This window comes from Aplidium turbinatum, chromosome 4 (genome assembly GCF_918807975.1).
Source record: "Aplidium turbinatum chromosome 4, kaAplTurb1.1, whole genome shotgun sequence".
In the NCBI taxonomy this organism is placed as follows: Eukaryota; Metazoa; Chordata; class Ascidiacea; order Aplousobranchia; family Polyclinidae; genus Aplidium; species Aplidium turbinatum.
In genome coordinates this window covers 13,826,977-13,853,993 of record NC_137475.1, presented here as the reverse complement: position 1 = coordinate 13,853,993, position 27,017 = coordinate 13,826,977, and the positions used below count along the sequence as shown (strand labels likewise).

Sequence of the window (27,017 nt, the reverse complement as noted above, 5' to 3'; positions counted from 1 at the left end):
GGCGACAAAACCCTGCGAATAAGGTAAGTAGGCTAGTATCAGAAGGTGGGAGATGGTTACAGAAATTTTGGACTTAAAATTGCATTAAATTTTTTTTTTTAATTCCTGAAATGTCCGGCGGGCGCGGCCCACTCGCCCGCCCGGGACTCGGCGCCGGTGTAGTGTACGGTATGTTAGGACTGTGTTTCCAACCTTACTTATTTTTTGCCCCACATTAGGTAGTTAAACAAGCTATAAGCCTAAATCAGGTGTGCCCAGCTTTTTTTGACCTAAGGTCGGCTGCGTAGCCGAGTGGTGAGAACATCTGCACGACGTTCGTTCGACACCGCTCCAGAGCACACGGCTGTGTCTCTCGGCAAAAGACACTTAATGGCAAGCCAAACTAAGGGGAGCAGCTGACTCAAAGACTATATGTCACTTCGCTGCTTCCTGTTGTTTGTTGTATCGCAGTGTACTACTGTACAGTAGGCTATGTATGTTAAGGTCTACTTTTTAAGCAACCAACCTCTCGAGGTCAACTATCAGTGGTACCCGGTCATTTGGTCGACAGGACGTTTGGTCGACAGACATTTGGTCGACAGGACGTTTGGTCGACAGGACGTTAGGTCGACAGAACGATTTATTTTAGGGTTAGTTAACTAACCATAACCCTAATCTAACCCTGACCCTAACCCAAAAATGAATCGTTCTGTCGACCTAACGTCCTGTCGACCAAACGTCCTGTCGACCAAACGTCCTGTCGACCAAACGTCCTGTCGACCAAATGTCTGTCGACCAAACGACCGTGCACCACTATCAGTACGGTACTGTATAATAAAACCCACTGGTGGTGCTCTAAATTTGATGGCTTGATTGAATCTTTATCATCGGACCTGGAAAGCTTCTTGCAGTGCTTAATCCTGACAGTTTCACCTACTTGTAGACCAGTGGTTCTCAACGGGGGCGTTTTGATTTTGTAGGGGGGCGGTATGATTACCTAGGCTTTAGGGGGGCGTTTTGATTATTAGGGGGCATTCTGGTTTAAACCATCTACTGCCCAGCGTAACGATTTCGTCAAAGAGCTCGTATCTTCGTGGTAGCATTTCCTACCTCATACCTGGTGGAAAAGGGATTCAGCTGTGTTGTTCTGCTACCTACCAAACAGAAAAATCCACTTGACATATTCGTAAGAGGTGATCTTCGAATGTTCCTCACTGGCTTTACACCAGATGTGAAGAAACTGGCACTTTCTCACCAAGCCCAAGGTTCACACTGACTACCAGTAGGCCTGTATTGTTTTCATGCTCGCAAATATATATTTGCTTTTCATCAAATATAGTTACTTGTCTCTAAAATCGTTACAGCTTGTTTCGCCCTAATTGGGGCATCATCAAAAGGTCCTTATTCTAATATAAATGTAATTCTATTTGAATAAGGACCTTCTGATGATCCCCCTTTTTTGGGTAAAACAGGCTGTAAGGGTTTTAGAGAATGATAACTAGCCTATATTTGATGTAATTCACTCTGCTTGGCATTTAAGCACTTTTGTAGTATTAATAGTATTTTTTTTTTCGTTTTTTGTAATTAGGCCTAATCGTTTTTGTTGGGGGGCGGTAAAATTTTGCTAGTTAATGAAGGGGGCGTTGGGCCAAAAAACGTTGAAAAACACTGTTGTAGACGTAGAGGCTTTGAATCACTGACGCAGGCCCGGTCACCGAGATTGACAGAGTGAAGTTTCCAATTGTTGAAGTCTTGTTGCCGGAGAATTATTCCACCCATTAGATGGCGCTGAATAGTGAGCAGTCGTTGACGTCCGTTGCTCAAGCGCACACCACGAGAGTCGAACCAGCGTCGCTTGATCTTGAAGCTTCTTCGTTTCAGAAGTCACGTTCCAGAAGCTTTTCATGCACATTTTATGTTTGGGTATTAATTAATTCTTTAGCCTGCTGCAATATTTCAGTTATGCCTATCCCCTAATCCTATAGTCTACATGAACAGTATGTTTCAGTCATTGTACAATTTTGGTTTAGTTGCATCATATGAAATAAAGCTAGTGTAATCAGGGTAGTTGCACAGCAGCTATTTCCATATAACTGAATAGTTTATTTATTATAATTGTTTAGGATTGTTAAACTGAGTGTGTAGTTGCTGTGTTTTGTAAAATTGCTGTTTACTCGGCATGATAGGTGTTGCCTGTTTTTATATTTGCTGCACGATATACCGGTACATCAACTAGATGACTTGCTGAATACACAAAGTGAGTGCTTTTTAAATGTCTCAGCAACTTCCAAAAGTTCTTGTTACTGAGAGTGAAGAAAGAGAAAGACTCTCTGCTCAAGCTACTTTTGGAAAGGAGGAAAATGGCAATTACACTATCAGAGATGAACAAAACACTGGAGTTAATGTTGTTGGTAAAAACAGAGGAAATCACTTGAGCCCGGCTTCTGGTGTGAGACACAAACATTCATCTCTTCGGCATGCTAGTTTGGAAACAGATTCTATTGGTAGTGCAGGAAGTATTCTGTTTGACCATAGAGCACCAATTAGTGGAAGTAGGGTAACTGGTACATCTCTTGCAAACAGTTCCATTGATTTAGATGATGAGATTTTGGTTGGTGATGAAAAAGACTTCCATGATGCATGCAGGAGCGGTGATGCTGTTCTGGTGGAACAACTGATAAAAAGTGGCATTGATATTAACTGTCGAAATAAGCATGACAGGACACCAATGCACTGGGCTGCTGGCAATGGTCACTTAGAAATTTTAAAAATGTTGCTTGATGAAGGTGCTACAATAGATGCAGCTGATAAATTTGGAATGGACACTCTTTTATGGGCAGCTTGGTTTGGTCATAAAGCTTGTGTACAGCACATGATGCATGCAGGTGCTAAGCCCAAGTCACGAAATAAGCATGGTTATACGTGGCTGCATTGTGCTGCGCAAAACAATCATATTGATGTTATTAAAATATTAAGTGAGGAAATGCAAGATTTTGACGGAAATGTAGTTGATGATAATGGCAGGTCTTGTCTGCATATTTCCTGTAAATATGGTCAAACAGCGCTAGTCACTCAACTGGTGCAATTTAGATGCAATGTGAAGTTAAAAGACAAAGCTGGAAACACACCTTTGCACATTGCAGCCAAGCATGGTTTTGGGGATTTAGTTCCTATTTTGGTTGAAGCAAATTGTGATGTCAATGAAACAAATAACAATGAGCAAACCCCTCTCCATGTCGCCGCTTCAGAAGGACGTGCTGAATTCTGTGAACAACTTTTGCGATATGAAGTGGATGTAAATGCAGAAACTGAAGATGAAACTTGCCCCATTCACCTCGCGGTTGCTGGAGGTCATCTTAGGACTACAGAAGTTTTGATTGAACATGATGCCGACTTTGATGCTGGAAATAAACATAACCAGACTCCGCTGCATTTTGCTGTAACTGGAAGTTTTTTAGATATTACAAAACTTTTGGTGAAAGCTGGTGCTAATGCCAGTGTTCCAGATGCACGTAGTGAAACCCCTCTTCATTTGGCTGCTGAAAATGGCTTGTATGACATCACTGAAGTGTTACTGTTAGCTCACTCAAATCATAATATCAAAGATTTGAAAGGTAAAACACCACTTGATGTTGCTGCACGAGGAAATTATGTTACAATTGTTGATATGATTTTAAAAGCAGAAAGGTACTATTGTTATTATTTGACTCAAAACCCAGATGGGGCAAGGAATCTATTGACTAATGTTTCATTTAAGCCAGATCAGACTCCAGGCACTCAGCACTTAAGAACTTTGTTGTATCGACTTGCATCAAAACATCTTAAAGCAATAGAGTGGAAGCAGTTAGCTTTTTATTGGGGTTTTACTGACAGGCAGCTACAAGCTATTGAGGAACAGTACACTGGAAGTAAAAGTTACAAAGAACATGGCCACAGAATGTTGTTAATTTGGCTTCATGGTTGTACGTTGGCAAAGCAACACCCAATCAAGGGACTGTATGAAGGGTTGCTAGGCATCCAACGCAGAGATTTAGCTGAATTAATGCGGACCAAAGCAACCCAAACTTCTGATGATAAAAGTTGTTTAGTGTGTTAATGGTTGTCGAATCACTCAGCATGCGACAACTCAGCAAGTGCTTCAACTCTGCAATTACATTTCAGCTATTGTCCAAGTCAACAAATAAGGTTTATTATATGCTCACATTGGACTTGTTTGGTCATCGCTTACTACGCTTACGGCTTACCAAACTGAATTTGCTGACTTGTGACATGTCAAGTTGTGGCTTGCTCAGTCGTTACTTACTCGATTTCATCATTAACTAACATCAGCCACTTGCTGAAAGGTTGCTTGCTGAGTTGTCAGTTGTCACTTGCTCAGTTGTCGCTTGCTCAGTTCACAACTGCTGACTTGTCTTAGTACCCATTTTTGTTTATATTTTGTTTGCATATGCTGTATTATTCAGTGGTATGTTTTAATGATAAGATTCATGTGTCAATGCCTTGTAAAAGTATAACTTGCTTGAAAGTATAATTGATTGTAACTGGTGCTTTGCTTAAGTGTGAAAAACTTTGTTATTTATTTGTAGTTTATTTTTTTTTGTAAAATATAATAAATCTTTTTATTAATGTAATATCTATGATGTATTGATATATAAAGCTTGGTGCTCTACACATAGGAATGGCAGAAACTAAGATCACATGAAAAGCGTAGTTCTGGATCTTGCGCAACAATGGGCTATCATTTCAATTAATGACTCTTATATCTGATTTGAGCCAAATGCTAAAGTACTTGTTAAAGGGGTCATAATATGCTAAATTGTATCTTTGTCATGAATTGCCTTCAATAAGTGGAGGCTACAATAAGAGCTTTGCATTGTTTCAACCACTCTGTAATACACATACAGATTGCCATGAAAAGAAGAAAATATGGATTGTGTTTAAGTTATTTTACAAAATTACTGTTTTGCACAATAATATTTAGGTGTTTCATCGACGTTATGTGGTCATCATTCTCGGTATCATCTCAGGCTGTGTACTTATGATACCAGCATGACATTTCATTGTGTTTAAATGTATATTTTTGGTGTATTATTTGGAGCTGCCAAAAAAATATTGATCCTTGTGATGTAATGTGATGATAACAGTTCATTTTTGTGGTATTATTTATATTTCAATGCAGTTTTTACTATATTATACTATATAATTCACATCTTATGTATTAGTTTGATGTTCTTTTTACTGTCAGAACAGTTTTTCATGATTAATTGTTTATCAATATCATAATGGATGTATTTACTTCATTTAATCATAAACAATCCTAAATATTTGCATGCTTTTGTTTTTCTGTTTAGATTATTTATTATGTGTGTACGCAAATTAAGCATATGCTGGGTACAATGAAAATTATTGGGTCTGCTACTATTCGGTGAGTCCGATTCGGTGAGTTCCTAACCTCTAACCCTTAACCCTAAAACGGCAATGATAATTAGGCTACGGTACCTGATAATTTAAAATAAAATTGAAAAAATCCGCCGTTAAGGGATCGGACTCACCGAAACGGGCCATTCCGAAATTATTAGTCCATTGATTTAAAGCTGGATTGCTAATTGAAAAGTGGTTGTTGACTTGTTGATATAGCTTTGAAGCTTGCTTCTTAGAAGGTTACTTCAAAGTGTAACGCTTACCAATGAACATTGTTCTTTTCTCATGTGAATGTATTTCAATCCGTTATATTGTTGCTGTACTGTCTAGTATTCTTGCTCTTTAGTCTGAGGTTTATGATGGAAATTTATGAGGCATGATGGAGGTTGAGGCGTTTGTCTTGTCATTGCCTGTTTTTATTCGAAGTAACGGAATAAAATTAAACAAACAGGACAACTAGCCGCCCAGAATTCAGCTGCAGTATTTTGCTGAACCATTTCCTGCAAGGGAAGAATCGGCCACCCCCATTTAGTGAAGACAAAACCAAATTTAGATGTTGATTGATGCACTGCTCAGCGCTCACGTGTGCCTTGCACAATGGAATGCAGCATCATTCATTACACCTTAAGTGGGCTAAGGCGTATAGACTGCGGCTAAAGGTAGAACGGCTGATGGATTTGTTTGTAGAAAACCAATAAGATGATGTTTGCAAACTAATGGCTCTTCACTTTTGTTGATTTTACTCAGCACACCGCTGCATTGTCACGTGTTAACTGACCTCTTTCCTTCATTGCACAGTTTTCCATGCTGTGTGATTTTTCAACAACCTGTTATGTGGATTTCTTAGAATTGTAGTGTTATTTTTTATTTGTTGCGCAAAGCTTTTACGTTGTATTATCATCCTCTTCAATGTGTTGTTTTCATGTAAAGCTCCGTTTAGATACAAACTTTCATTTCCTTTACCACTTTGAAAGTACATTCACGATGTTTGGTTTGGTAGGAAGCTTTTCGTTATCGTCACTTTGACGCCACTTGCGTTTCCTTGCTATGCTGTTTGACCTTGGGTTGTTTGCAATTGATGATGTTTCATCACGTCGAAATATTTTGCCAATTACTGGTGTGCGAAATGCGTTGCAAAAGTTTTTCTACTCCAACTCTAAAACACCGAGTGTTGTTGAAAAACAGCACTCTCAGGAAAACTTGGCTATGTATATAAGCTGCTGTTTTAGTTATCAGGTCAAAGTCGTTTTATACTGTCTTAATAGTTGGCTGAGTGATGTTGTTGTATGACATTCAATCTTTAATTTTTTCCACATTATTTTGGCTCTGCTTCTCCCTTAGCGTGTAATTGAACATGATAGTTCACCCTGGCAGCAGGAATTCAAAGTAAAATCCATCTATTTCAACTTAAACACACTCATTTTGTTGTGAAGTAACAAAAACAGAGCATTTAATTGTGACAAACAACTGCACTGTCATCTCGTAGTCAATTGATATCAAATGTTTTTGGTTAACTACAGTCGGTGAGGTAAAAAGTTGTATGGCAGAAAATTCTCACTAAGGATGAAAGGGAAAGTATATCGGAGCTGTGTGCGGCCTGCAATGCTATATGGTAGCGAGACATGGATATTGAGAGAGAGTGAACTGGCAATCCTGAGAAGAACGGAAAGGTCAATGGTGAGAGCAATGTGTGGGGTGAAAACGAGAAGGGAAAAAAGGACTGAAGAATTGTTGGATATGCTAGAGATGAGAGAGACCATAGACCAACTGGCAAGGGCAAATGGAGTAAGATGGTATGGACATGTGATAAGGAGGGAGGAAGGAAGTTTTCTTAGAAAGGCACTAGATCTAAAGGTGGATGGGAAGAGGAAACGCGGTCGTCCAAGAAGAACGTGGAAACAACAAGTGAAGGATGAATTTAAAAAAGTCGGACTGAAGGAGGAAGATGCAAGGGACAGGGTGAAATGGAGAAAAGGGATTAAAACAATTGCTGCGCGGAAACAATCGGCCACCCCCACTAGTGGGGAACAAACCGACGATGGATTATGATGAGTGATAACTTCTAGAAGAATGCTGCATAATGAAAATAACGTTAAATACCGATATATATTCCTTTTTTTCAATTGGTTCTGATTGATTTGTTTGTAGCTTTGCACCAAAGTATTTTTGCTTGTTTATTAATTTTTTATTACAGGATCATTGAAAGTGAGCTATTCTGTTATGCTATGAGCAGTTTTGTTGTGGAAACAATCAAACTTTTGGTACTGGTGCAGTATTTGATAAATTCTCCTTCCAAGTCATGTATCGCATGCTTGTTTTTTTAGCTGCAAGGATAATTCAAATTGTCTGACGTTAATGTAGAGTTTTTGGTCCTATAAATTCGTATAAGAAAGTTGCATTGATATTGAGGTGCATTATTGTTCATATAAATGGTATCGTCAATGTGTTTTTATGTTGTATTAACGTTTATGCATTTATTTTTTATTTGTTGGTAAAGCGGCGGTCGATTACTCAAGTGGCAAGAATACGGTGCGATACTGATGAGCCCAGCCTCATGGGCGAAACACGTGTCTATCGCTGTCTATTCGATGCTACAATCGGCTGCCAAAATAACTTAAACGTTTAATTGGAGGTCTCAATGGCTGGCGTGGAAGCTACACCGTTCTGGTTAGCGAAGCGTCACTGCAGCTCGCTGTGCTAGTGAGTAATCAGCCTTGTGCTGATAGCCGGGAAGAACGCCTTTCTTCACGTTTATGCATTGTTATGTATTTTTGTGTTTAGCTGTCATTATACTTGCTGGCTAGCAGTAAATCTGGATCCTGATTCTTTAACATCTCAGTTTGTTGCGCATTTTGATTTGTGTGCTTTGATCAAAGTCATTAGATTGTATTTTAATTTTTGAAGCAAACATATTGTTTTTATTTCAACATTATGCTTTTTTCTCTTATTTGAAAATTGCAGTGAAACGGAAAGTTCTTATTCCGGTAATGTTATTTTTAAACCTTTCTGTTGAATGCTTTTCGTTTTTTTTTTTGCTGTATGAACAATAAAATCGCTTCCCTACTTTCCTCTAACCTCATTTTAAAATGTAACTGCGTCATTAACTTTTGTGTTAAGATTTCACATCAATTTGCTTGTTTTTTTTGTGTTTAACAGGTTTCGTGTTTACTTAATTCATGTATGTGGTGTACAATTAGAAAGATCCAGCTGTACTTCTTCACATTTAGTTTCCTTTCGGTTATTTTTGTATACGTTTTTCTATCTTCTCGTGGGCAAGATATGAAAATGGAATCAGCCGCAAGCCCAGACATGTTTACTAATTCCAACTCCACTCCAATGGACATGAATGACCACCATGTCTCTATGTCTGGCGAAATGATGGTAAGATGAGTTGGTAAGAATTAATATAACCCGTGTATAATGTGAGTGTATGAAGTTAAAACTTCTTCTTTTATCGTGTTTTTACCTCATGCAACTAGAGTCTTAACTAGGTCCTCCGCAGCAACAACGATAGGTCAAACCGTGAAGTGTATTATTAAAAACGGCAAACACCATATTAAGTACATTGAAAACGTTGATTTAAAGAAAAGGCAAACAAGTTGGGATAGGGAAACCACAATATCATGACCTGGGCAATACTCTTGAGAGGTAAGAAGGCTATTGAACTGAAACAAAAGTGGAGAAAAACACAGGGAGAATTTTACAACGTCTTTGAATGTTATTTATCAGAAACAATACAAATAAAACTTTTAGTCCTTGTTTTTGTTTTACTCATTCGTTTTGTACTTTTTGTTTACTTTCTATTGGCTTTTTACACCATTTGCAATCATTTCGTACATCACACATTTTTAACACAAGAATATCGGCAGTGTAGATTTTGACATTTTTCTAAGTTCAATTCGTTGCTGTTCGCTCACAATTCTCTAATTTCACGCTGTCGAACAAATTTTTATTAAGTTTACTTTCAGTTGAATGATTGGAAAACAAAATCTTGCAGTAGATTTTATTTTGAGTTACACCTCGAACTTGTCGAATTCGACATTAGCCTTTCAGATGCATAACTTATTCCCAGTGGCTTGCTGTGATTTTAATACTTATTAAGTCACGCGTTGCGTTAAATGTCTTGTTTCACACGCTACTATCTTTATCAATAGTAATGACTTGCTGTAAAACAGTGTTTTATGTATGCGAGAAGCTCGAAAATCAGACAGTATCGACATTGCCGGAGTTCTACAGTAGGTGTACTTTTTCCGCGAAGTTCTAGTGTCAAGCAAGAATGGTTGCATAAGTTAATCGTTATAAAAACGGCAAGTGAAAGCACAACTGCAAACTATATAGTTCCTGATTGGCCTATTAAAATTTCTACAATATCATTTAGTTTTACCTTGTTATGTGAGTTAGAAATGTGGCCACAATTCTCAACGCGTAGTTGTGGAGACAAAATTTAGTAAGAATCACTTGACCTTTTCTGCGAAGAACAACTGTTGCACATCATCTAGAAATATTCGATCACTCCTATGCATAATCACTACAAAACAGCTGATCGTAGCAGCTTTTCATAGCAATATAACCAACCGCAAGCAGCAGACCGGGTACAATAATTGAACCCAGCTTTACACACACACACAAGATGAGGAGTTCAATGAAAATTAACTTCGGGAATAAGGATTCCAGTTTGTTGAAGAAATCAGTAGTGAATAATTTAGATACGTAATGATAATGATACCAAAAAATCTTTAAGCTCTTTCGTTTTGAAACTTGTTTATTTTTTTTGCATTTTCTCGGTAATCGCACATGCAGTTGCAAAATGTTATCAGTGTCATAGTTTTTATCTTACTAGGTTTGTTGTGAGATAAGATTTGCTTGTCGTAATGAAGTTGTGAGTTTGGAAAAGTCCTAAAAAGATAGCATGGTATGTACTTCAATGATTTTATGACCAATGACATTTTGAAAAAGCCATTGCTTTGTTTGTAATTTCTAATACTTACCACTTTTTTTGTGAATAGTTGTGAAATTACTTGCTGTAACCATCCTACGTCACCGCGTTTCAATTGTGCAATGCATAGCAATAGGTAAAGGCGTGGCAGAGGTTTTCTCACTTATCTTCGGTAGCTTCACTAATTTACTATCAGCAAACTTTGCTAAGTGAGATGATACAATGCTTGTAATTAACGTACAACCTATCGTAATATTATAAAACGGTTGTCAAGTGATCTATTTCGTTTCTTGTTATTCTTGCTTACCGGTGGAACTACTGTATTACGTAACCCCGAAGTTTGTCAATCTGAACGACTTTGCTGGTTTGTCATGGCTTGAACGTCGCTTATCTTACATCATCATGTGATGCAAAACAACTCGAAGCCGACCATTAGTTGGATTGTCTGATTGTTTTCATTGCTTTGTCATATCCTTCATGATTCATCAAAAAGTCGCCATTCAACTTTGATTGGTTTTACTTGCTTTGACGTTGTTGGAGATTGTAGCACAAACTGATCTGAGATCAAATTTATTTCATCGTTTTGTTGTGGCATTGCCATGATCGCATTCACGTAGCTTCTTATTATCGTTACAGTGTGTGAACAAACAGTGGATACTGAACTAGTAGTTTGAAGAGGTGTGGTGGTTGTTTTTATGCTGATTTAAAGGAGATTAAGTTTCTACTTGTGTATTTTCGGTCCAGGATTTTCAAGGCAAGGTTACAATTATAATTTATTTTTTCATAACGTTTCCACTTGTTTTTGTTGGGCAATATTTTAGCAGCGTGTCATATTAACATGGTTGTTTTCGCATGAGATATCAAGCTTCACTAACTCCTGAAAAGTGCCATTGAGTGTCAGAATGGCTAAATTAGTGGGGTCATTTATATTTAGAAGTTTTACGGCACACTTAATGTCTTCATTCCTGCTCTGCAAATGCACTGTTCACGTGTTCAGCCACGATATTAATGAAATAATGAACTATCAGATAGCATAATGTATTTGCTCGTCCAAATTGCGCTGTAATGTGCACTGTGCTACCTGTTTCAATTCTGAACTGCATACAATACTGACGAGGAGACGAAAGACGCTGATTCCAAACCATCATAAAAAGCGGAATGGCCGTTTCGGTGAGTCCGATTTGGTGAGTCCGATCTCTATTCGGTGATTTTTTCAATTTTTTTTTTTAATTATTGGGTACCGTAGCCTAATTATCATTGCCGTTTTAGGGTTAGGGTTTAGAGCAGTGGTTCCCAACCTTTTTGTTGTCACGGACCCCTTTAGAGACAAATTATTAATTCTGCGGACCCCTACCTAAATTTTGCCTGAAACTCAACATACTATTGACTATTGTAATAATTATGCTACTCAACTAGCATTATACTTGCTGGCTAGCAGTAAATATTGCATTGCCGCTATTGCATATTGCATTGCCGCTATGACTCTTGCGGAAAATATCGGGTTAAACAGTTGCTTAAATAAGAAAATGAATAAATTGTTCAAGAAATATCAGCAGTATTTGAATATTAAGTTGACCCAAAGTGCCATGCCGAAACTTTTTCAACGCAAGCAAATTTAATGAGAGGGCTGTTGTTGCCTTTCCTGAACTAAACGACTGAACTGTGCTTGAGTTTTTGACAATGCAACACACATATCATCTTCAACGTCCAGGCGATTTCGATGTTTAGTTTTTATTGTAACAAGAGCTGAGAATCCTGCCTTGCAAAGGTAAGTGGTTATGAATGGTAACAAAATAATAATCGCTTGCTTTGCCAAGAATGGGTAAGTTTGCAGTTGTGAGCACCAAAATTCTTCCACAGTTTTTGAATGAAACTCAATGCGTAATAACTCTTTTAATCTCAAAGCAATTAGGTCATCTTTACTGAGATCGTCATCGCTAATGTTGTTCAAGTCAAAAAGAGAAAGATTTCGAATCCGTGTTTCAACTTCGTTCGGCAGGTGTTCTAAATTAAAGTAACGTTGAAATGAGATTTGCAGGGTTTCCAAGTGTGCGCAAAATTTTTCTCTCATAGAAATTAAAAGAGTACATTCTCTTTGAGTTTCATCCATCAAGATAAGATCTTCTAACATTGGAAAGTTAGCGTAATTACCTGCTTCCAATCTGCGTTTCCAAACCGGCAACTTGGCTAAAAACGCTTTCAGTTTTTCAGCTGCATCAATTATTGTCACACCTGGTCCTTGAATGCCATGATTAACATTGTTAATATGACCAAAAATATCGGCTAAGTAGGCCATGCCGTATAGAAACCTTTTACTCTCAAACAATTTTGAGAGGGGACTTCCTTTTACTTTCAAAAGAGTTGATACCTCATTTTTTAGCTGCTGCAGTCGTTTTAAAACTTCTCCTCTAGATAACCAACGTACCTCAGAATGATACAAAAGTACTTCGTAATCTGACCTTACTTCTTGACAGAGCGGTTTAAAAGTACGGTGGTTTACACTTTTACAGCTCTGCTTTTGATGAAATTAACAACTTTCACGCAATTTGTCAGAATTTCTTTGAGACTTGCTGGTAAAGTTTTTGCTGCTAAGGCGTAGCCTACCTGTGCAAGAAGCAATGGGTAAACAACCACGCAAAGAGCTTCGTTTTTTACTAAAGCAGCAAATCCGGATTTGTTCCCGAGCATAGCTGGTGCTCTATCCGTGCATATAGAACTTTTTTTTTTCCAAAATTTATCAAGGTAATCACGGACCCCCAAATGCTTTCTCACGGATCCCCAAGGGGTCCGCGAACCCCAGGTTGGGAACCACTGGTTTTGAGGTTAGGAACTCACCGAATCGGACTCACCGAATAGTAGCAGACCCCATAAAAAGAGGGGGGCAGCAAACTCCATTCGATTGCAAGAACCAACATAGTATAAAGGAATCATTATGGTAGATGCCATCACGCCGCTCATTATATTCAAGTTTTTGCACTGATTTTCCTCATCGACATAATAGTCTTAGAGCCAATTGCCACCCTGCAATAATTTGAAATATGAAGCTGTTGAATAATGTTTTATACTTTTAAACCCCCTTGAGTTGTAACTAGTAAGGCTAACACCAACGCTAAAGCAAACTTGAATAGAATTAAGCACTTGCTTCGAGAAATTTTATTCAGAGTGTCTGTGTTTGAAATAAATAAAGGGCACCGTAAAAACCTGGTTAGGAGCTTTCAAGGTTATAGTAATGCTAATAAGGTTTCCCAAACCATAAAAGGACAGTTTTTCTTACTGACCGGACCATAAATCTCAACACTACACATTCGCAATCGATTGTTGACAGAATAAGCTGGAGCTGTTGAGTGTTGATTCGTTATTTTGACCATGTCCTCGGCAAGGCAATCACCACTGTGAGCCATACCTTTGCCGGTGTAGTGAGCGCTCAGTCTTATCCGGACAGCTAGGAAGAACGGCACATAGCAAACGGTCTTAATGCCTGTCAAATGTGCAGTTGTGCACGTATGATGTATTGACATTGTCTGGTATGTAAGCACTAAGCAGTGCCATGCCTACTGTAGCGTCGTACACTTGGGCATCTTACTGTCAGGTTTCTTCCATTAAAATTTACACCAAATTATTTTTTTTCCACCATGCAGCCGCTTGTCAATTGTAATCATTGGTGGGTGATTGGCGAAGTAGTGACAACAATTATTGGTCCACTCTTGGCAGGTTGTGAGTTTGATACTCACCAAGGGGCAAGGGCATTGTGTTTTTGAAAGGCACTTACGAACGTATTTGAAATTAGTCACAAAGATTGCCTCCCATTTACTTAATCAAATTTTCAATCACTTTGAATCGCAATATTGTCAATACATGGACACTTGAAGGGTCTGTATGTATGTCGTACAGCTTATGTAATTTAGGTTGATTGAAGGGTCGTTGAACTGCACTGTTTGCCCAATTTTTTTTCTTCAAAGGTCAATTGAATGTGAGAATGTCAACTACGTAGTTTAGCAGTTACCAAGCTCGGTTTATTGCTTGTTTCAATCTTGCTTTCTTTTATCTTTCCTCCCTGATGTGTAAAGCATAGTAAACTTGCCTTAGTGTCAATCCCTGTAAAGTCAATTTGACGACGTAAGCAGCCATCTTTGACATTTTGTTTTACTTAAAATGAATGCTTTAATGTTACCTACAGTAACATGATGTATATAAATGTTTTGATCACACGGTGATGGGAAAAATATCAATTCATTGATTTGCAGCACTCATCACTCCGAATGAGCATGGTTTGTTTTCCCGGCTCATTATTAATGTAGTATGTGTGTAGTTCATTCTATTCCTTGTACTTTTAAGGTGTAAGTTTTCGTTTATTCAACGTTGTCAAATACTTTATTGGTGCAAATTATTGGTAGTTCTTGATTGTGTCATTTCTTGACTGATTAGAATCGAATTCTTTTGCCAGGTTCTACTTGTTACAAATTTATTCAGAAAACAGTTTAAAAATATTTTAAATTGTTTCTTGATTTCCGGCGGCTTTTTTGTGTTGTGATATCAGACACCATAAACTGCTCTCTAGGATGTTGCCAGGTCGGTTTAATTTTTTAATTTGTAAATTAATGTTTAGCCGATCACTACCACTGAAGCGTTTGGCATCATAATTACTGAGACGTTGATGTGATGAAGTAACTTCAACTGCATTTGTCTTGTGATGAGCAAACTTTTTTCAATTTTGTTTATCACATGTGGCATCCTCAAAGTTTACAAAGTTCGAAGTGTGAATCTGTGTCTTCAGGAATGCCAGACCATCTCAACATCAAACAACAAACTTTACATTTGTTGGCTTGCTAAATAATGCTGACGTACGATTTATTGCTTTTTAAGTTTAGCTAAGCTGGTATGTTTTTATTTCTTTGCTTGGCACAAGCTGAGTACAAACTTTTTGTTCTACACCCAACACTCACCAGGTAGGCTTAGTTTGCTGTAGGTGGAGTACAAGTCGCAAACTAACATCATCGTAAAACGTATAGTAATAATTGCCTGGGCAAACAAATATCTCAACTTGCTTGTGTCCTCAACTTGCAAATCTATGTCCATTGTCCAATTGTCCCATCATTTCACTCGTGTGATAAGAACAGGATTATCATTGCAATTTGCAACACCATTGATTTTGAGACGAAAGTGACGCAATTACTGACGATATGACTTGTTGCTGTGCAATTGACCTCAGTCTGCAAGTGTGACGTGACATAGCATACCGGTATAGTTTTATTGGAGAAAGAAGTTGTTTTTTTTTAACTCGTTGCATTTCACGAATAGTTAGATTGTATTGCTCACATTTTCTAATTTCTGCTTCAGAACTGATAATTATATCAGTTGGAAGATTTCATTATGCGCTTGAACAATGTCATGTCTACTCAAAGTGTTGTACTGAAAGTTTCTCGATCTAATCTTAAGTACCTGAGAACATTTCTTTCCGAGTTGGTTGGTATTGCAGTCAAGCATTTGAATGGGCACGAAATCCTTTTGAGGTATCAGCGCTACAGTTTTGGTTAGAAAAGGACTACATTCCAGAACAATCAGGTGACTTGCAAAATCAACAAATGTGAAAATACAAGTTTCAAATTATTCATGGGACTCAATTGTGGTCAAATGTTTAATCAATAGAACCAAAATCTTTATGATCTGACCGGCAATAAAATCTCATTTTACCTTTTGCGACTACGCACTTGTGTAAAGCTGAACTTTCAGCTCGAGGTATGAATAAAATTAAGTACGGTGGCTCAGCCAACTTAACCGTATGACGATAGTAGAAACACACTTTAAGCTATAATTCTCAATTTTAATAAACTTGTAAAACATTTCACTGTAACTCGTATGTACTTTATGTCAGTCCGCAAATATTTATGCTGGTGTGAAAAAGTCAGCGTTGATGTTGGTGGGTTGAGAAGCCCTGCGACATTGTCCGACAAATGGTCGCTGTTTCATAGTGCGTACTCAGCCTTGTGTTGACTCCAGCTATATCGTTTTGTGCTGTGTGTATAGTATACTGTATTACATAATCCCACATGGTAAAAGCTGTTGTATGTTCGCATGGCCGTAACGTTGCCAGACCTTCAAACAATGTACAAACGTCAACTTTTGCCGTTTGAAATTGGACTATTCCTGACTTTGAATTGCCAGTAATCAACTGAACACTTTCAAACGTCATCTGTTGTTGAGACATTTCGAAAATAACTGGTGGTGATAATTCTCAATAATTGTCAGTTTGTACAGAGTTTGCAGTGTTGAATACAATTACGTATATGCGTCCTGTTCTAAAGAGTATTTTTTTTGTAGTGTATACTGTACTGTATAAATCAGGGGTTCCCAACCTGGGGGCCATGACCCCCTAATAGGCCATAAGCCTTTTTCAAGGGGGCCATTTCAAATTTTGAAAAATAACCATATTTTTAATGTATCATCTCTAAGTCCACTCCAACACTAGCCTATAGGGTATAACAAAAGAAATAAATTAAAATTTAATAAAAATACTAGTACATTTGCCCAAATCTTCATGAAATGGTTTTTAATTCCCGGTTGTTTCAAAAGCAATAATATAAGATTTCTATTAAAGTTGTAAACAGTTGCGGCTGGTATGAGACTAATAAACATCACTGAATTTTACCATTAAAATTTCTTGTGTGACGTTTCTTAATTGTGTGACGTTGTTGTTCTGGAACGAAGACGCTTCAAGATCAAGCGGCGCTAGTTCGACTCTCGGGTTGTGCGCTTCAACAACGCATGTTAAGGACTGCTCCCCATTCAGCGGCATCTAATGAATGGAATAATTCCCCGGCAATAAGACTTCATCAATCGGAAACTTCACTTTGTCAATCTCGGTGACCGGAATTTTTTTTCCCACGAGATTTCTGTCTCATTGATTCTAGTCACTCTAAAAGTAAGATTTTTCGAAAGTGTTTTGAGAGATTGGCTGATTCAGATTGCGAAATAACTATTTGCCGATGAAGTTCTGCAATGATAATAAAATGTAAGCTTTCCCTAACCCTACTTTTTTTAAAAAGCTCTTGTTCACCGCAAAAATTAATTTAAAGAAAAAAAAAGTTTGACTTCGACGGGCGTCGAAGTGGTCGAACCCTCGTTCTCACGATTACTAGGCAGGGGATGAAACCACTGAACCAACCGTGCCAACGAGAAAATGTTGCATTCACACGGTTTTAATACAAACTTTTATCAAAATATGTAAATGAGACAGAAATCTCGTGGGAAAAAATTTTCAGTGATTCAAACTTCAAAGTATGCGAAACTGCCAGGATTAAGCTCTCCAAGAAGCTTTCCCAGTCCAAGGATAAAGATTCAATCAATCAATTTTTTCAAAAGGTTGAAAAAATAGGGGGGCCATTGATTTTTCAAAATTTTCAAAGGGGGCTAGGGTATGAAAAAGGTTGGGAACCCCTGGTATAAATGCTAGTTTAAGCATGATCTTATGCTATGTTCTCGATGGAAAAAGTTTCAGTTCAGACAAACACCAATTGCTCAATCTATGTAGCCTACACCTAATAGCGTGATGGAAATACCTGCACAATTACTGTTTCATCGTTCTCATTATCATTAAAAAAGTTATCAAAAGTGGTAAAAGCCGGTGTTAGCTTATGTAATGTTCGTACGCAACCTATTAAGAACTTGTCAGTGTTCAATGCTTTTTGAACTACATGTATATTTTATCCTTTATTTAACCAATAGCATAATTTATTATTTTCAGAATTTGTATGAAATTCCCAGCTCAAAATTGCAGACGTTCTGACAGTTCGAAAATGTTAAATTGATAAAAACAAGGCTAGTTTTGCCAGCTGGGTTGCCATAAACGTAGATTGCCCTACCTACTGTATGATTGCCCTTGTGTGAGCGCAACAGAAGTTGCAAGTATGCAAACTACACCGCTGAAACAGCAAAGTTCTGCTGTAAACTGTGACTTTACTGCTGAACTGACATACCTTCCACTGTCGATGACAATATATCGCCTTCGTTTGCAGTTTATTTCATCAAACTTATCTTGGTGTCATACGAAGGGAACAATTTCATGGACCTAACTGAGGATTGTATGCCGTGAAGAATAATTATAATTAATCAAACAACTGTAACTTTGCAGGAGAGTTCTACTTCACAGCCTGGTTTTGCTAAATGTGTCAGTTAGCGACAATTTTGTTTGCTATGCCTATGTGCAATTGTGCATTGTGCAACGTTTCACAGGATCGCTTGCAGTTTGAATTGTTGTCATGGCTTGTAATTGCCGATTTGTGTCAGCGTTTGGTTCAAAATGTACATCAAGAAATCTCCTATATTTTTGTGTGTGCAGTTACTCCTGAGCAATTGAAAGTTTCCTTGTCAAATTTGCCTATTCCACTAGAGCTTTGTTTGATTTCCAACCGATTTCGCTTTTGTTTTCGATCCTGCGGTCTCATTTCAAGACAAAAGTTGTCGTCGTTCATTAGTTGGTTTCCAGAAGGAAAAATAATCCTGGAAATTCGTAAGCTCTATTATTAAAAGTTTAGTTTCCTTGTTGGTCGTTGTGGAAGCTGTCGTCGTTTATGGCATTGCATTGGTGCCTGTAGAGTAGATATTTCCGGTGCTGCCTTCTCAGCTGGTAACAGATGCTGGTTAGGTTTTTATGCGATCCCAGCATCGAAAGGTTACTTTGGTATGTGATCCCACTTTTGTCAATCGTGTCTTACCTATTACAGTTTGTTTGGGCTAAGGTTTTTTTGTTTTTTTAATTAGCTCAAATCATAAAAAAACATATGAATTACTTTGAAAATTTACGTCATTCTGAAGTTCCATATCACATAAGCAGTAAGCACCTGTATTGCCTAGAATTTCATTAAACGTATAGAAATCGGTTCAAGGGAGTTCAACGAACTGCTATAGAGACCTTTGTAAGTATGTTTTGTCTGTAAAAACAAAGATGGATAAACTTCCGATATTTTCTTTGTTTTGGTCAAAAGCCGCATAACTAGTAGACCAAGTTAGTGCTTGATTTTTGAACTTCAGATCAACTACATTTCTGTATTTCTTAAAAATCCAAGTGCCAACGCAATGGGCTTTCGCCCATTATCCACCTGAGCATTGAGCAACCATTTGTTGAGTTGCAAAATGTCACTTTATAATTATACTTTGTAAGACGTTCTCCGCCGAGATCTCAAACGTGATTTATTTTCAGATGCATATGACATTCTATTTCGGAGTGAAGAATGTTCCCATTCTCTTTGATGAGTGGACTGTCAACTCCAGTGGAGGTATTTATAATTTAATTAATGTTTGAACGAGTTACATGGTACAATGATTAGTTAAAAGCTTCTAGTGGTTAAAGTTTTGGATTATGTGGTCGGGAAATACGAAAAACAGCCAATCTTGATGTCCACCGTCAAACGTGTCATCAAGTTTTGCCAAGACACAACCGTTTTCTTTCGAACTGTTCGAGAGCCGACGTTTTGCATGGGTCTGACACTCTTCGTTTCATCACTGGGTCACGTAGTCGCCGGCGACGTTGAAACAAAACCATTCTGGAGAAGCGGCTCTATCGTGTGGTGCGACAAAACGATCGAACAGTAAAGTCTTCCTTATAGTAAAAAAAACCAGCTTCAAAGCATTGCATTGCAAAGCAAAGTCGAACCATTACATATGTCTAAAAGAAAACAATACCCTGCTCAGAAATGGTTGAAAGTCTAAAGTGATTTATCACCGTTTTTGCTGCATTTTACCAAGAATTATCATTCTTTCGTAAAAGTTGCTAAAACTGGTGGAAGCTTTAACTGCCAAACCAGCTCAATGGCTGTGATCATCGCCTTTAGCTCTAGTGCTGGTACATCTACGTTCGATTTCAGGTCGGCTCATACCAAAAACTTTAAAAACGGTACCGATTGTGTTCTTTCTTGCATAACACAGTGTTGATAAGTCGGGTGACATTGTAAACATGACACAAAATTGAAAATGAGTCCTGTAGCTAAAAACCTTAGCAGCTGTAGAACCACAAGAAATAAACCATAACATGATTATTGCCAAAACATTTTTATATTTTCCAAATGCCATAAAAAAATAGTAAAAGACCACGTCTTATCGAACTTGGCAAGAAAACTTCCAAGACTGATCCTGATCCACTCCTATAATTATACTACTGTTTACTAATTATGATCTGAATCCAATTTATTGCCTCAGAAAACAGCTGTTGGCGCAATTAAAATTTGCAGCCACTAAAGAGCTTTTGATTACAGCCATGATGGTTGTTCTTTAAAAATTAATGACTGGCTTTCGAGTTTGTGCTGAAAAACGTTAGTGAAGAAATGGACTGTAATTTAAATATACACCGGTTGAAAGGGACTTGAAACTCGTTTGTTAATCTTCGGAGTTACAGTCTTAATTCTTGTTCTCTAATTTGTGAATTTTATGACTTAAAAGTGACTATGTTTGATTATAAGCTGATTTGCATGACAGTATAAGATGGTGTGGTTATGTTGGTTCGATGTGACTTCCCTGATAGTATGGATAGGGATCCCAGAAGATCAACGACTTTTGGTATCACGTGAACTTATTTGATATTCATGTCAAGATATTGAACGTAGGCTTTTGCATGTCTTATATTGGAAATTCGCTTGTTATGTTATGATTAAGTCATCAATATAGTTGCAAAGAAACTGGCTGGTTTCACTTGCCAATGCATCATTTGCATTTTTACTCGTCGTTGGAAATTGAAAACTTTCTCAATGTAAATTTTACTACGAGATTGTACAAACTGTACTGGGTCTATGCAAATGGAAGTGAAAATTACTTTTACATCTGTCACAACATCTTACTTTTAAGTTTCGCATTAAACTAAACCACTTTATCCAATTAAGCCTTGACCCATCTAAAAGTAATTGTGTTTTTGAAACTTTTGCAACTAGTGCTATGTGCTCTTGTCTTGTAGTAAACTATAATTTTTTTAAACTTTTAATCCCAGAATTCAGCCTATTGTTCCTACGACGATAGGAGTACAGCAATACGAACAGGTGAAGCTGAGTTTGTTCTGGTAAACATGGAGATGATTTTTCTAACTAAGGAGTTACCGCATCTGAAGCTCTCCGACAAACTCGTAGACAACATTGGTAGACGCCAGGTCCACAGACGCTTTTAGATTATTTTTCTCAAAATCATGGCCTCAGACATCGAGTTTGTGTGTACAGTTATTTGCATAACTAATTTCATGATGTGAAATATCTGTATTTCAGGAATGGTGGGGGCTTGCATTGCAGTTTGCATAGTGGCCATGTTGTATGAAGGGCTGAAGGTTCTGAGAGAGACTTTACTTCGCCGCTCCATGGACTACACGCGGGTGACACTCGGAAGTGGCAATGGTAGTGGAAACACATTGGTCGAAAGACGTCCTGCCACTGGGTGAGTGTACAAAAACCTCGGAGCACCACGCTGTTGATTTTATTCAGCTCTTGTTGCAATTTTTTAGTTAGCATCAATCATAACGAACTACTGTACATGCATGGTTGCATTAATATATGCCAAGATCATCTTTCCAAACGAGACATATTTGCTGAGATTAATCACGATCTTCAACGTTGGAAAAAAAATAACAGAAACTTTCTAAGTAGATCACGTGGCACTTTTTGCGAGTAGTTTTGTGTAAGTATGACCATAAAACTGGTTCAATACCGTTTGGCATTTTCATTGTTTCGTCAAACTATTTTGGCGTCTGGCCATGTCTTTTGCATTAAGTGGATGATTGATTGTGAACCGTAAATGGAAAGAGGACGGGAGAGCCAATATAAGTAGACTCTGCGAGTCTCCGTCTTCATACCTGACGGCGACCAGACATCTGTCCTCTTGAGCTGTCCCTGGTGGGAAATGCCTGGTTATTGGTTACATCTAAATCGCCTTCGCGTGTGTCGAGATTCTTCCTTTAACCGTATACCAGTGGGGAGTGCCATTTTTTTCTTGCGTGCATGGCGCTGACGAGCAGGCCATAGTCAATAGTCATCCGCCCACCAAATGGACTAGAAGATATACATGCATATCTTGGACGATATGGACCAAAGGTCGGATGCTTTCCAGTTACTTCTCTCTGTAGTCTGAGAAAACGTCACCACATAAGGTGGTAAAAGCCTCACACGTTAAGAACGAGAAATGTCTTGGTTTGTTATCTGCGGCTAGCAATTTCCAATATTCATGTTATTTGGCTTCAGCTTTCATTACAAATCAAAGACATGATAAAGTTAATGGACACTTGTTATCTGTCTATGAGTAAACTGTACGGCCTTGTCTCAATCAACCATCCACTCAATAAAGTAAACTTCTCTCGAAATAAATAACCTTACGCCAATTTGTCATTGAGAAAGATTACAACTAAACGCCAACTGAGAAAGATTCAAAGAATCGCTTGTAGACTTCGGTTTTGTTTGGTGAACAAGCAAGAAAAATTCCAAGCAAATGTCTGCTCACTCATTTCTGGTGCATTGATGGATGAATCCCATTGAAAGATGTTTATCATTGAACAGCTGCAAATGGTTTTGCTGCAACGTGAAGTCAATTCGAATAAAAGTTTATGAATTTCTTCACTTAATCGTGCTTTTGTTTTCAGGCATTCCATGTGTGCAGGATCCCACTGGCTACAAACCTTTCTCCACCTGGTTCAAGTCACTGTCAGTTACGCTCTAATGCTTATATTTATGACGTATAACGGCTATTTAGCGATATCAATTATAATCGGCGCAGCACTTGGGTATTTTATTTTTGGCTGGAAAAAGGCAGTCATAGTCGACATCAATGAGCATTGTCATTGACACTATGCTGTTGGTATATTCATATTAAAAGCCCTTTTCATAAAGTCGAACCTTTTGAGAGCTCAAACTGGTATCGCCCAAAGTGCAACCTATCTTCGACTTTACCTTTACTTAGTGTAAAATGATCTTCAATTTATAGGTTTTCTTGATGCCATCTCATCATGTTGATTTCAACTTATCGCTTTTTTTTAGATTGTATTGAAATGTATTGATGCTGTATAAAGATTATTGAAATACCTTATGTAGTACCATATTGTTTTAATGTTGTTTTATACTCACTAGTTATTGAGACTTTTCACTTTTTTTACTCTTGGCGAATCTTGTAATATTGAACTTTAACCCTACCGTACTGCAATGGTTTGGTTTTGGTCATTGTAACAATTTTTCAGCTCACTAGTTCTGTTAGCTTATTTAGGTGATGACAGAGGCAATTTCTTTCCAGATGACCAAGTTTTTCGCTAAAGATGTGCTGAATCCCAGCTAGCAAGAATTGTTCTTTTTACATCATTTTAACGTCTGTGGATATCCTTAACACGGTGTAAACACAAACAGTAAAATCCATCATTTTTGCGTTGATTCAACGTCTGCAGACGTTAAATCTGTCTGCACACGTAAAATCAATGCGAAAATGATGGATTTTGCTGTGGAAAAAGACAACTTTTGCTAGTTGGCATTCAGCATAAATCCTTTGCGCTTTCTGATCTATTTAGAATTCATACCTGTCATCTTGATATTACTGTCGTCACGTGTTAGCTCTTTCTCACTTGAAAATTATCTTTCTACTTTTGAGGATGCCGTTGCAATGATGTTACATGTGTTCTCGTCAAGACATTGAATATTGCTTTTATTATTAGCGGTTTACTTTTTTAAGACAACTAGTTTCCTAACCATAATTTACATTATTGTTTGAGAAACGATTGTAAATCATGTAAGTTTGAGGAAACAAAACCCACTGCAAGACTTTTGACTCTTCTCTCACTCTTACAAGCCATAACATGTTTTGATGAAGTTGTTTTTGAGAAGTTGTATGTATTATTTTAGTTCAGTCACGAGATTACATTGTGGAGTCAATTGTTATTACATTTAAGTGTGTTGTGGTGTTGATGGGCGAAGCTCAGTAGGCTATTGACAGTTTTGTTTATTGCTATCTACTTTCTAATTTTCATAAATTACGGGCCAAAACAATCAGACATTCTTGGAATACCTTATCAATTTTAAATCCCCTGTGAAAAGACTTGAACAACAATTTGGTTTTCTTAATTTTGAAAGCATGTCACACCGCTTAATTAGGGAAATTACTTTGGCCGCTGCATGCGGCCGGTGAACATTTTTTACAAGCAGGATTTCCAGCGCAAAATCTACAAGTGTTTGAAAATAAGTAGAAAGTATCACACTAAATCGGCAAATTTAACTTCAAGTTACGCTTGAAAATACACGTAGCCTACGTTTTACATAAATGTATTGCGGTAGCTACAGCCCTAAATAAATCGCACATCATCAAAGTGCAGGTCAAAAGGTGACTATTGTGAGAACAAGAAAATTTTGAATAAATTTTTGCATTTTGTTGCAAGTACAGATTATCAAATTCACTTGGAAGTTGTCTGGTAACTTGCTTCTATTTAGCCAAGTGAAATAATTAATTATAACATGAGTGTCAAAGGAAAAGTGTTAAGAAAACAGAGAGTTCAATTCTACTTGAGAAGAAAGGTATTTTTACCCACAACAATAGTAAACCACAGTATCTGGCTTGCTTCCAAGAAATATCCGTTCCGAAGGAGTTTAATGTGTGCTCAATGTTTGGAAGCACATACATTTGTGAAACCACCTTTTTACTTATGAAAAGACGAAACAGAATGGCTAATGAAACTTTGGATACCTGCTTACATCTTTCGACCACCGAATTTAAAGCAGAGGTTGACGCAGTTACCAAAAGCAAGAAACAATGAATTGTTTTGGTTTGTTTGTGATATGTAGTGTATCTTCTTTAATAGCTGAAAATCACTTTTTAAGTAGCGAACAAGAAAATCATTTTTTATGCGGCCCATGAATTTTACTGGGATGTTTAATATGGCCCTCTATGCTCGCAGTGTTGGACCACCCTGACTCAGCCTGTATTGCAACTTTTTAGCTTGTTTTCAGTGCAATGCAAGATCTACAGCATTTACGGTACATCAAACAAAATGTAAAGCAAGCTTGACTGCATTTGCGCTGAAGAAAAAGATGTAACTTGCTTGCTTTTTTGTATAGAAGATTTCTCACATAAACGCAGGCCTACTTATGCAATACCTTTCCGTTTTCTTGTTTATACCTGCAAATATGCATTGAAAAGTGAATCTATGATTTCAATTTTAAATAAAAAAAACGGCCTACGTCAGAAAAGTTACAGATGGTGGCTAATCATTTTAGGCAAGCTCGTATTCACAAATATCCGTTATGGATTGGGGCTTGAGAAGATTTTCTAGACCCTCACTGATGATTTCATATTCTTAACCGCCCATCTTCTTACTTTGACTATGTGCTTCTGTCCAAATTCAGAATCTCATTACAAGACATCAAATCGGCAAGTTTACCCTTGGTGGGCTGTGTTTTGCCCAAGTCGTGTATCGTGATTCTAACAGAGAAAGACGCGCGTTAACCAAAGTTTTTCATTCGACGAGCAGTCAGCTTGGAGAAATAGTTCTTTTTTGAGTTGCGTCTGAATTTGTTTTCTCATCATCTTATAGCCACATAAAATTGCGTTTCGCAAGTAAATTTGTTGTTTTGTATTTTCCGATTCTTTTTAGCTTCATGCTGTTACGTTTACGTGGATTTCTTAGCAGTTTGTGCTGCAACTGCTTTGTAGTTGAAGCAGCCCCCAGAGCAATTTTGTATTTGATGTTATATCTAACTTGTTGTGACTTGAGAGATGTCATTGCTTAACAAGCCTCAGGTTGTGTCAATCTGAGATATTTTCGATTTATTCACACCTAGCTGGCAAAGTAGTCATTTTATATTAATTCAACAGTATTCTTTGGCCGACATCAGTTAAAGCAGAACGATCTTTGCCCTGCAGGATAGTCTGCCATGAGTCTTCGTTTACGGCAAGAGACAAATCTTTTTACCCTGCAGTATCTGGGCCTATGAAAAATTTTGCTTTGATTTTAGTGAAAAAAACAAAGCAAAGTGAAAATATGGTTGTGTGCTTTTATATGATCCCAAGATCGCGTTGATTTTTTCCTGTTTTCATTTGAAATTTGTAAAATATTAAACTTTCCATCGTATTGAAATGTGGTCGGAGCTCAGTTTGAATTAGTAGGGTACCATCAGGGATTTCTAGAAGTAGCCTGCGGCATGTTTAACTGTTAAAAGCGACAAGTTGGTCATAGATTTGAGAAAGAAAAGCATAAGCGTGGAGAGAAAAAACAAATGAAGGGCTATAGCAGCGTAGTGAGTTGCAACCCGTTTATATCATGACAGCGGCATCCCGAGCACCGTAGCGGCGTAGCCTAATGGTGGGGATGACCTGAGAACGCGACCTATATTTCTTGTACAGTACAGGGTCATCAATAATTACGTTACAACTTCAAACAACTGTATTTAGCGTAACAGTGTTAATAAATTGAATATTCATCGATTTCATATTTTACAGGCCATGAATGAAAACTTGAATAAAAGAATAGCTATTATAGAGCTCTTCAAATCGGGGAAGTCAAAGAGTGATATTGACAAGGACTTAAAAATTAACAAAATGTTGGTTTGGAGAACTCTCAAAAGGCACAAAGAAACTGGAAATGTCCAAAATCGACCTGGCCAAGGTCGCCCTCGAAGCGCCAGAACTTTATAAAAGCAACCCGAGAAAAGGTGCGAAGAGACCCATTCAAAAACTGGCAAAGGAGGCG

The 27,017-nt window shown here is 37.7% G+C and overlaps 2 protein-coding genes across 2 annotated transcripts; both read left to right on the top strand.

The window, feature by feature from the left end:
• The first annotated feature begins 2,217 nt into the window (after nt 1-2,217).
• On the top strand, nt 2,218-5,169 carry LOC145768705 (uncharacterized). Its single transcript, XM_082580278.1, has one exon. It carries the CDS (start codon nt 2,252-2,254, stop codon nt 4,073-4,075), a length of 1,824 nt encoding a protein of 607 aa, XP_082436404.1. The 5' UTR covers nt 2,218-2,251; the 3' UTR covers nt 4,076-5,169.
• Nucleotides 5,170-7,518: 2,349 nt separating this feature from the next.
• On the top strand, nt 7,519-26,387 carry LOC145769371 (high affinity copper uptake protein 1-like). Its single transcript, XM_082580988.1, has 4 exons — nt 7,519-8,781; nt 19,533-19,608; nt 21,577-21,742; nt 22,938-26,387. Exons 1-4 carry the CDS (start codon nt 8,581-8,583, stop codon nt 23,137-23,139), a joined length of 645 nt encoding a protein of 214 aa, XP_082437114.1. The 5' UTR covers nt 7,519-8,580; the 3' UTR covers nt 23,140-26,387.
• The last annotated feature ends 630 nt before the right edge of the window (nt 26,388-27,017 follow it).